Here is a 12,117-nt window from a genome sequence, read left to right on the forward strand (position 1 = left end):
AGTTCAACAAATTTTGCAGTCCTCCCCCTTTACCTTTTTTACTCTTATTGTTATACTAAAGTATAAGTAATAACCAGACAAAGAACACTTTGAAGAGGAAGGGAGAGGAGGAGCAAGAATTTATTTGCTTTAGATTGTAATAAAATCTCCAGTGACTCATGACCCCCCAATTGCCTTGTGTGTTTCCCTACCCACTCCCCCAGAGATAACAACCCACTAGTTGAGAAACAAACACTGAATCCCATGTTTTTTTTTTTAAAAAAGTGCCTAAATGACTTAATAACCTAAGTCCCATTTTTAAAAGTGACTCCTTGAAAATCAATGGGACTTGGGGTCTAAGTCACTTCGATGCTTTTGAAACATTTTCCTGGTCTTCCAGCCATTGCAGGATTGTTCTCTACACGACTGTTTGAAGTGGGAGAACTCCTTTCACAGCAAAAACTGAAGCATCCAAATTCACTAGCCCCTTTTCCAAAATGGAGGCCTGTATCTTTAACGAGACTAAGGCAATGTTGCCACGGGAAGCCTTTGTTGACTTTCCGTGCTTAAAAGGGCAAGTATAATTCCAGTGAGAATTTATGTAACATTGGGATTTCCCTTTCTTCTAAAAGAATGAAGATACAAGAACACACCTGAACGCAATCCTATTCCACATAAATAACTGCAATGTGTGTGTTTGTTCTAACGTGAAATCACTGGGCCAACCGTAGGTGTGGAGGTAATTTCACATTGAAATAAACATGTTATGCGCATTAATCTGAATGCCTAATCACAGAAATAAATGGAGCTGTATTTAGTTTGGTGGGCTCTGGTATTGATCTAGAATGCTGCACTCTGGCTCTGCTTGGCTTAACAAGGAAAACAAATTCCGGATTCAGAGCCATCGGTGCAATCTTAAAATCACTTTCCAACTTGGTTATTTCTTAATGGTGGTTTTCAGACTTAGCAACAGCAGCAACAAAAAAGTCACCCATTTCCCCTATTGAGGACTAAACACACACTAGATCAGAGGTTTAGAAACAAAGTGATCCCTGGCGTTATTTGAATGGAGAAAAATGTAGGAAGTAGTTTTAAACCATGGAAGAGACTTTTTCTCTCTTTTAACTCACAATGTGACTTACGAGATTAAGTCCCTGCCTCAACCTCAATTTTGTGTTTGTTTTTTAATTGCTTTTGTGCTGAGAACAAGCATGGAAAATTCAAGTCCAATAGGAAATTTGCTGAGAAACTTTAAGTGGCAGAAATTGAGCCTTACATATCCTCAGGAAAGGCCACCATTACAGTCACGGGTGGCAGGACCAATAGCACGGCTCTACCAACACAAATCCCTAGTGAAGACATTTTGAGCACCACTGCCATTGATAGTAAACTTCCCCAGTACAAGCTGTGGCTTATCACACTTGTGTGTGTTGACAACAGAGGTATGAATTGGTGCAGTGACACTAGTGGCTGGCTGCCAGTGGCTGAAAAGCCCAGTGTCTATAAGGCCTTAAAACAGAATGTCCATGATACTCTTAGCAATGCTGTACTGAAAACCCACTGTAGTTACAATTTAATGCACTGGAAATGGTACTTAGCTGGAGACTTTTGAAGGGCTATGCTTCCCCATCCCTCCCCTTTCCTTAATTCAGATCTACAGCTTAGTGTTTCAGTGATGGATGTTTTTCCAATTAGCTGTATACTGTTCAAAACTGTGAAGATCAGCTCCATCCATCTCCATTTCCAGCATGCTGGGGGTCCGGTGCATCAAGGGGAAAGAAGAGGAGGAAATGCTGGGGTCACTGATCAGTGCTTCCTAAATCTTTAATGTGGCTGATATTGGAAACCAGGGAATAGCCATGAACAAGCAACTAAGCCAATTAATATAATCACTAGGAAACTGCTAATGTCTCCACCATGTGAGTAGCTGGCAGGGGATAGTCCCAGGCTGGGAAATCTTTATGAATAGGCTGATGTTAGCTATTGGGCATGAAGATTTGTACCTATGGACCGAGATTCAAATTATTTTAGACCTCTTAAGCTAGGGGTGCAGCGAAAGGAGGTAAACTAGAGTGTTCATTTCTTTTGCCTCTCACAGCTGCTGTGTCACTGCAGGTTCTTTTATTTTACCTTTGCTCTGTCTCCGGCTCCTATGCTGCTCGGTATAGAAGGTCAGCTGGGTTTCGTCATCTGCCTCTGAGCCAGAGTTTCCCTTAGCACGTCCAAACCCAATTCCACCTGAAAGGAAGTGAGGAGAAAAATCAGTACTGCCATCTTAGGGGCTCACCCACAAAACTTAGCTGTGAGCTCCTCAGCAAAACTCAGGAAATCATTATCCAGCTTTAAACCCCTGCCTCTCCAAATAAAGACATGGGATCGTTAAAGTCCGGGTGTTGTTATTTGTATTGCAGTAGCACTTAGGAGCACAGTCATAGATCAGGACCCAGAGTGTGCTAGGCCCTGTACAAATACAGAACAAAAATGCCCTAAAGAGCTTTCTATCTACATGGCAGTGAGGACCTTGAGTTTAAGCTGCTCTCCTAAGGACCCAAGCACAGTGAACCACATGGAGCGAGTCATATCTGCCTCAGAGACCAGCAGGTGGAATGAGAGGCAATGTGGTCCAGAATATAGGACATGAAACAGAGTCAGGAGACCTGGGTTCTGTTCCCTGCTCTGCCACCGACCGGCTGCGTGACCTTGGTCAAGTTGCTTCCTCTCCCTTTGTTGCGTGGGTCTAGACCATAAGCTGTCTCTGCTGTGGGCCTAGGGAGCCGTGGTCTCCGTTGGAGCCTCTAGGCTCTACCGCAATACAAACAGCAGGGAAGAACAATGGAGCTGTGACTTCACCTGCCCCCTTTGCTTTGATGTTCCCGAAGAACAAAAACAAGCCGTGGAAAGATGAGCCTGCCCATGCCCAAAGGTAACATATCCACTGGTCTGCTACATCCCCCAGCTAGGGGTGCCCAGATGCACTCAGACTCCTTTGACCAGGCAGAGCCCCCCCTTCCCCCACCGGTGGTTTTAAAAATTTAGGAGCAGCAAAAGTTAGAAAAATCAATTTAGGAATAGACTTGGCACGAGTCTGCCAATCCTCATGGAAAATTAAAAGAAAAGAGACCTCTGGGGGTTGACGGTGGCCCTCTGAACTGCCATCAAAATATTTTACTGCTTTAAAACCCCCTTTATTCTATGCTGAAGTACAATTTCCACACTTCTTGGCAAGGGTCCAGCAAATGAAAGTGCACTTTCTGCCCTGTAAAATTCTTAATCACTGTGATGTGCGGGAGGGGGAGAGAGCTGGGGAAATGCACAGAACGGACAGCCCTGGAGACCGGTGTCTGTCGATCAGCAGAGCACGTAGGCACAGACAGTAGCAGTGCCAGCTTCACCCCCACAGTCTCACCAACGTGCCTCTGCCCTTGGTCACTTGGCCCATTCAGCTTAGCTTCTGCCAAGACTGCCAATAAAGGGGGAGAAGGTAGAGGGCAAAATATTGTGAAGGGAACACTCCCCAGCTAGGAACTAAATCAACTCATCTCACATTGGAACCCAACAGCCTTCAGATAGGAACAAGTCTGGTCTCCACCAGTCTAGGTTGCATTCAGACCATGGATGCAATTCAAAAGATCAGGAATCCCATTCAGTCCATTAAGCCATCTAGTCCCTCCAGGAGAGGGTGCTGTGTCAAGTCCACCCAGAGTCCGGCGCCGAGAACGGGACCCGCTCCTTAAAGGGGAGATGACAAAGACAGCCCTCTGCTGTGGCCACACTGCTGGCCGTTTGGAAGTAGACCCCTGGACAATGCAGAACTGGCCCCTTGGGGCTTGCTGCACCTCTAAGAGTTTGCTGTATTAATAAGGGAATATGACCTATTAGTCATTCCTTCCATGGTGCAGCAGGAATGGGTTTGAACACAGGTGTCCAGACAAACACAACCAACCAACCATCCATCCATCCAGCTCCTCTCACCCTCAAAGTGCATAGTATGAGACGCCAATGTCACCACGTGGCTGCAGATTAGGGATCCTCCCGGGACTCAGCTTGTTAAGGGCACCTCCCAAATCCTGAAAACAGCCCACAGGCAGGAAAGGGTGGAGGGTATGCAAGTGGAGGGTGGCAAGCTCTCAAAAGCAGGTGGTTTGAAAGCTGAGTATTGGCACTGATCTCAAAAGCTCCAAGACAACCCAGAAGGCACCAGGAGCGATTAAGGGTGCTGCAATGATTCTCGCCACAGTGAACGGTGCCTGCTGCTTGGTATTTTTTATTGAGTGTGTGATTTAGGGCACTAAAGTGCAGCTGTTAATTACCTGGAGCTAGGTGAATATTTCCACTAAGGTCCTAAAAGATAGCAAATGATCGGAATGTATTAACGCAATGGTAAAGGATTATCAGCATGCGGAAATGGCTATATAAACTGCTCCGAGGCTTCCTGCCACCTGCACTCATGGCAACAAGGCATAGGGCTTTAAACAATACCCTGTGACCAAGTACGTAGATCGTCAAAGCGGGCGAGCGGTATCCCCTTCCTGCCATGTCCTAATCACTGTTAGCACCTACAGCGGATCAATGCCAAACTACAAGGGCATGCCGCCAGGGAATGCCACCACCAACTACCAGGCTAGTCGAGAAGGGCCAGCATTTACCCTGGGGAAAGAGCAGGGCACTTTGAGATGAAAGCTGCTTGAGAGAGCTGTGCGCAAAAAGTCTGCAATGAAACCTGAACGCCTGTGGAGCTCATGAGGTTACAGGTCCCATCCCAAGCTTGAAACTTAGCCCAGGGACATCGGAGTGTTTGCCCAGGCTCACAGAAAGCGCCTGAGCCGATGCGTGGGTCTGAGTGAGGGCTCTGCCAGCTTCCCGGCTCCTTGTGGAGCTCAAAACCAGGTAAGACTCTGCAGCTTCAATTCAGAGTGAGATTCAAAACTCAGGGCGGCGAGAACCCATGCAGATGGGAATGGAAGCACACGTGAACCCTAGTTATCTAGTTATCTGACCAACAGCCTCTATGGCTACATCTCCACCACAGCACTTATGGCCATGCAGTGCTTGTGGGGGGGGACGCTCTATGCCGATGGGAGAGAGCTCTCTCGTTAATTTAATAACTCTTGCCCCCACCAGAGGCAGTAGCTACTTTGGCGGGAGAAACTCTCTCACCAACGTAGCGCTGTCTACACCAAAGTTAAGGTCAGTATAACTTACGGTGCTCAGGGGTGTGGATTATTCACGCCCCTGAGCAACTTAAGTTATACCAAAGTAACCTGTAGTGTAGACAAGGTCTCCCACCTCTACTGCTTGGGCCATTCTCTGTGTTGGCAAGATATTTTCAGGAGTAAATGCCGTAGCAAAGCCCAAGCAATCCAAGGTTTTAGGCTTGCAGGAAAGGAATACAAGTCCGGTCGTGTTCCTTTTGCAGCCACATCCCGAAAGGGGTTAACATGCTCTCCACGCTCTTTGCTGGGAAATGGACTGACCAGCAAGCTTCACAGCCAGAAGCCATCTCCGCCCCCGTCAGCAGCTTTTCATATGTTTGCAGGTTGCATCTCTGTGATGGATGGTGCTGACATGTAAAATTACTCAGGCTGAGTGTCTTCGGCAGGCCGGTGACAGTATTTGCTGATTACCTAAAACTGTGCAGGATGTATAAATATGGGACTTGGGAGACCCACATCAGGGTTCCCAGGCTGGAAAAGAAATGCCTCCCCCAACCCACCCAGAAAGGGCAAATGCTAGCCAGCTGGCAACAGCTAGGCAAGAGAGAGAGATGTCTCCGCAATTCCTTTCTGATCTGTCTAAAACTTCAAGGATGGAGTGGAAATTTACCTTCCCAGTAACTCAGCGGTTCCAGGTTTCCCATCACAACACACTCCCAGATACAAGTCTGGGTAAAGTCAGTTGACATCATCTGTAGGAAAGCAAAGTCTTCGCACAGCTGAGACTCCACATAAACCTGACTTCACACTCCAAGCCACCTGGGGAGAAGTTTGGGTTTTGTTTTGTTTTTAAATTGGCCCCAAAGTCTTGCTCTGAGGAGCTCAGGATTTGGGATCTCTTCCCTGGGTTGACCAACACAGCTATACCAACACTGCACACTATATTGTCCCTGTTTTTCTTGCATACTCCCAATCTTGCCAGCCTCTCTTCTTCCCCCCACCCCCATCATCATTCTTTTTTGACAGGGACAGTGGGCTGCCCCAGGCAGATGAGACAGATCCTTGCATATGAGCTGGATTTATCTGAGCACAAGCAGCTGATAGAGTGAAAACAGGGAGCACCTGATTAAAGACAAGACAGTCGCCCCTCGTCAGCGATTCCTTTATTTCTCTTAAATGGAGGGGCGGGGAGGGAGGGGAAGAGACAGGGACTGCAGAGTAATAGAAACGAGATTCTAATCACTGCAACCAGTTACAAAGCAGAGTAAATCACTTGGGAAAAAAAGCGTCCGATATGCAAAATTCTCCGTTGATAAGGTTCAGCGGCGCTCAGCAGCGCACATGGGATGATGCAGGGAGTTACTGGGAATGGGGTCATCTTGGCTCATGGCTCCAAACACAATGTGTCGCAAGAAAATTCCCATTCGTGACGTGAGTGCAGCCACGGTTAGCAGAACATCAGGTACCCAGAATTCCCTCGGAGCTCAGCCTCCCCTGTTCGACTCGGCACAGAGCTCCACCATCTCTTTCCTCACTTTGCAGACCATCAAAGCCTCACACTCCCACTTCCATGCCACCCTCTACAACTGGAACTCCCTCTCTGTGCACCCCAGAAGGTCTCCCCACCCTCCTCTTTTCTTCCAGGCCCTTCCTTCCATCCTGATTTTTCTGTGAAGCCCGTAACTGCCACAAATCCACGTCATCCCACAGCCTCAAAAATTCACACCCCAAGAATTCAGGCTGAGGTTTACAAAAGAGCCTAAGGGAGTTAGGCACCCAAATCCCTTTGAACTTTGACAGGAGTTGACCACTAATTCCCTTCAGCTTCTTTGGAAGTGCCAGGCTAAAGCTGCCTTGCGGCAGAGCCGTCCCTGGGATCCTGCAGGGTGCCCGAGCTGCTTCTCTATTTAAGCTGTGTGCTCCTCAGGGCCTAAGTTCCCTCTAAGCTCCACGGCCATGCAGCAGCCTATCAAGGGCAATGCAGGCATTCGGGGGATGTGGTGGGAAGGCATGAAGGTGCCAGCTTCTCCTGCAGCTCCAGCCCCCGGACCTGCTACGGCCCGGGAGAGGCGGGGAGAGACGCTCTCCCCCAGCTCCGGAGCTGCCGCAGCTAGGGAGAAGCACCTCTCCCAGCCAGCCCAGGTGCGTCTGGGGTGAGAGAGGGCTGGGGGAGTCCACTCTCCCCACCGCGGCTTGGGGCAGCCTGCACACCAAACCCCTCATCCACAGCCCCAGCCCAGAGCCAATTTCCCCAGCCGGAGCCCTCACCCTCTTCCTTCCCAACCCTCTGCCCCCTCTTGCACCCTGAACCCCTCATCCCCAGCCCAGAGCCCACACCCCCAGCCAAAGCCCTCACCTCCTTGCACCCCAACTCTCTGCCCCAGTCCTGAGCCCTGCTCCCCTCATCCTCAGCCCAGAGTCCACACCCCCAACCAGACCCCTCACCCCAACCCTCTGCCCCAGCCCTGAGCCCCCCCACACACACACACTTTGAACCCTTTGGCCCCACCCCCACCCCACATCAACTCCATATTGGTGCACATAACAAAATTAATTCCGCACATGAATTAGAGGGGACATTGCTCAGGGCAGGGATCACATGTTCCCTTGTGCCTTGTATATCAATCTCCCCTCTGTTTTTTCCACCAAATGCATCCGATGAAGTGAGCTCTAGCTCACGAAAGCTTATGCTCTAATAAATTTGTTAGTCTCTAAGGTGCCACAAGTACTCCTTCTTTTTGCGAATACAGACTAACACGGCTGCTACTCTGAAACATAGCACCTGTTGGAACTTAGCTAATGGTGTGGCCTCATGTCCCACCTGTCTATTAACTACATTGCAAGTTCCCCTTGGAGGCCCTCATGTACCCCCAGGGCCTGAGTGGCGTTTGGAAAGAAGAGTCCAGACTGTGCTTTCATTTTTAAAATGCCGGGGGGGAAAGATGCATTCTGGTTGCGTTGTTTGTTTTTTAAAGCCTGCCTCTTGGGGGGCAGGGGAGGGGAGAGAAGAGCAGAGAGCAGCAAGCCACCCCCAAACTCCACCACCTCCTTCACAACAAAGGCTCCTCGCAATACTCTAGCACCAGCTGTCCTCTCCCCTCAGGAGCTTTCTTGGTCAGGTGCTACCCAGACCAATATTAAATTACTGTGAACCACATCAGCCGCAGCGGCCAGGGATGGAGAAAGATGGAGAGAAAAAGAACGAGCAAACTAACTTTGCCTTGGATTAGATCTTCCTGCAACACAGGTGTTAACAGACTTTGCAGACACCCACTGAGTTCAAGGCACAATCCATTGATCATCTTTATTTAAAGCCTAAAGCCCTAATCCAGCCCCGGCAGAAACAGATGCATCACCTGGGGTACTTCCAGGGGAATCCCTAGCACGTGCATAGGAGCTATATTCAAATTTTACAACTTGGGTCCCATTAATTATTAAACCAGGCAAATAAGTCAGCATGGATTGCAGGGTTGCAGAGTCCCCCAGTTGCATGGAAACCTGGAAGCAGCCCTGCTGAAATCCTCCTCAGAAGCCAGAAGTCTCAATAAAGGTGCTTTTATCTCTAATCCTGTTTGCAGATTTACAAGCTCATTAATTCACTGAAACTGATCTCAGCTCAGGGACAAGCGGGGCAGGGTTTCTTGCTGTTTTTGAATGAGATATTAATGTAGATGGTGAATGAGGGAGGGGTCTTGAGGAAAAAACAACAGGTCATGTAATCAAAGACTGTATAATTTAAATATGCAGATGCACAAGGGGGCTGAATTAGAGCTTCATGGGCAACCACAGTTCTGGCATGTTCTCGCTTCTGAGTGTTTGACTTTGCAACCTTACTATTCTTTTTAACATAGTTTGCATGTGTAATTTGCTAGGTTTAAAAACAAGCAAACTGGAGGGGGAACCTAACTGCATCATGTGGCAACACACTGACACCCACATGGGTCAGCAGATGGGTTGGTAGGTTTAGACCCGCCATTTAGGCTAATGAACTGCTAGCAGTAGAAGGTTGTCATCCTCTAGGAGGCCCAGCACTAGAAGGGGATGAGACACACTTTGCCAGTGGGTTTCAGATATTTGCCAACAGCTCCAAGAATGGCAAGACTCAGGGATTGTGGGTTCCAATCCACATTCTGTGCTCCAGTTGTCATAGAACTCTCCATCCAATGGCCACCAAGCCTGACCCCGACTGACCCATCCCCTTCAGCCTGTCCCAGTCCTTTGTCTACCTCCTGGCTTTTCGTCCCAGGCTCCTCACCTAGCTAGTCTCACTCAGGCTTCTTGTCCAATCTCAGGCTCTCCTCCCCCGGCACCCGTTCCTCCCCCTCGTGGACTCCTAATCTCCTTACCCCAGCCAGTCCCAATCTCTTCCTGCCCACCTGCAGCAATTCTCAGTTCCAGTTCACCCCCAGGCTCCTTGTCCCAGTCTATTTCCTCCAGTCTGGCTCTTGTCTCCTCTGCATTTGAGGCAGACGGCTTCCTCCATGTTTCCTGGGTGCCGGTAGAGGGAACACTGAAAGCACAGGAGAGAGAGTCTCCCTGCTCTTCGTTCCTGTGCCCAGTGCCACAGCAGCAACTGCCGGGACAGTCCCGCTCAGCCTCAGGAGGATAGTTCACACTCAGTCACTCTGTGGGCATGGCACATGCACAGTCTGGCTGGCACACGGGAGCTGTGCGAGAGGAGGGAGCGTGCTCTTTTGCAGATGGTGTCTTCAGAGAATTTGGCTGCCAAACTCTAACAAGTCTCTGCTGAGCAAGTGTGAACTGGGATTTTTCAAAGGTTTAGATCTTGGCCAAATTTGGGTGTTTTTGTTGCCCCCATGGAAACAGCCCCAGGCCATCCCCTTGCCAAACATCAAGTCCCTGTTGCAAAGCAAGGGGGCACTAGCACGTCCCAGTCAAACTGCTGTATGAATATTTTTTAACCCTGTGCAAAACAAATGCATTTTTCCCTCGCCTCACTCTTGGAAACGACAGAGCCATTTCAGCCGAAAGTTTCCAGAGAAATTCAGTCTGAGGAAGACACCCAGCATGGAACATTTCAGCTCGACCAGCTAAATCTCAACAAAGTTCTACACAACTGAAAATGGGGTCTTACCATAGGAAGTGCTGCGCAAGATTAATTGTAGGCATTGCACCTGATTCATAGATTCATAGATACTAAGGTCAGAAGGGACCACTCTGATCATCTAGTCCGACCTCCTGCACAGCGCAGGCCACAGAATGTCACCCACCACTCCTATGAAAAACCTCACCCATGTCTGAGCTATTGAAGTCCTCAAATCATGGTTCAAAACTTCAAGGAGCAGAGAAGCCTCCCTCCAGTCAACCATGCCCCATGCTACAGAGGAAGGCAAAAAAACCTCCAGGGCCTCTCCAATCTGCCCTGGAGGAAAACTCCCTCCCGACCCCAAACATGGCAATCAGCCAAACCCTGAGCACATGGGCAAGATTCACCAGCCAGATACCCAGGAAAGAGTTTTCTATAGTAAATCAGATCCTATCCATCTAATATCCCATCTCAGGGGATTTGGCCTATTTACCCTGAATATACACCTGCCTGGTAATAATTTTAGCATCGCATCATTACACGGTCCTGTCCTCCACATTCCAGCCTCCAGACCACACTCAGTCCATCTGTTTCTGGCAATCCGCCCTCCCCCAGTTGCTCCTCCTTCATCAGCTTTTCTAGCTGCCAGAAGAAAATGATGAGTTTTATCCCCGCATTGCCCCAAACACAAAAAGCATGAAACTTGAGATTTTAAAGGTAAGCCTCCCAGGGATCGTTAGTCTTCTGGAGAGAGCTTAACAGAGCTTGGCAGAGTTTCTGCAGCTAGCCTTTGATACAGGATCACCAGGAGAAAGGGAGAGGGAGATGAAAGCTATTCTCCTCCTGACCCATCTTGGACAGCAATCATTATGGCTTGCAGAGCAGAGGCACCCGCTGGCTGCCTCTGCATCGCTCCACTTTCAAAGAAGGTGGCTTCAAAAGGCACCTGCAACACAGAGCAGAACAAGACTCTGAGGAGGAAGCAATGGAATCAAAGGCACAGCCCACAAGGGGCTCCTGGATAGCCGGCCGGTGGGGCTGGTTCAGGGGAAAGGAAACTTAGTAGCTTGCTGGCCTGTTCACTCAGCACCAAGATACACAACTTCAACTCCCCTGCAAGTTCCCTTCCAGGCTGGGCGAATGACATGCCCTCCCTATGAGAGCAGGGCCATCCTGGGGATGCCACGTGATGAGGGCCCTACACACAAGCCATGCTCAAGGACCCTTTCGAGCCATCGCTTCACAGCTCCACTCCCCCTACACACACACACCCTTAAGCCCAAGGCACTACATTTTAATTTCCATCTCTCCTGCCCATCCCACCCAAGGAACATCTCCCATGGTATTTCCATAGCCCCTCACCACCATAGTGACAGGAAGTTACTGCCCAGTGGTTAGGGTGCTAGCCTGGGACTTGAAAGACGTGAGTTCAATCCCCTGCTCTGCTACAGACTTCCTGGGCGACCTTGGGCAAGTCACTTCACGGTTGTATGCTTAAGTTCCCTGCCTGTAAAATAAGGTTAATAGCCCTACCTCACGGGGTGTTGGGAGGAGGAGTGGGCACTTCCCCCCACAATGAATTTGCTGAAAAATGCAAACTATTCACAAATGTCCATTTGAAATCAATACATGGAACACTTGGTTTTGACACAAAAGAATTTTGTGGGATTTTTTTTTTTGGGGGGGGGGGTTCTTTTCCATGAGGAAAAAAAAATATCAATCAGTTTCTATTCAAAACAAAAGTGATTGTTTTTTCTTCGTTTGACCACCAAACTGGAAAAAAAAAATCAGTATTTTCTCAACGCTTGTTGCGAGGATAACTACAGTAAAGATTGTGAAGTTCTCAGATACGAGGGTATATATGACAACTGGTGTCATCTGAAGTACCTTAGCTAGACCATCTCCCCTGCCTGTCTCCAGTGTATGAAGTAGATTCAG

At 48.8% G+C, this 12,117-nt stretch overlaps 1 protein-coding gene across 2 annotated transcripts in view; it reads right to left on the bottom strand.

Annotated features, from left to right (window-relative positions):
* Positions 1 to 12,117, bottom strand: part of ASTN2 (astrotactin 2) — a 628,164-nt gene that overhangs the window by 427,426 nt on the left and 188,621 nt on the right. For both annotated transcript variants that reach the window (XM_038374351.2, XM_043498583.1), the window contains exon 5: positions 2,110 to 2,217. In XM_038374351.2, coding sequence (XP_038230279.1) covers positions 2,110 to 2,217 — 108 coding nt within the window. The remainder of the gene's footprint in view (positions 1 to 2,109; positions 2,218 to 12,117) is intronic.

Source organism: Dermochelys coriacea, chromosome 16, assembly GCF_009764565.3.
Source record: "Dermochelys coriacea isolate rDerCor1 chromosome 16, rDerCor1.pri.v4, whole genome shotgun sequence".
Lineage (NCBI taxonomy): Eukaryota > Metazoa > Chordata > Testudines > Dermochelyidae > Dermochelys > Dermochelys coriacea.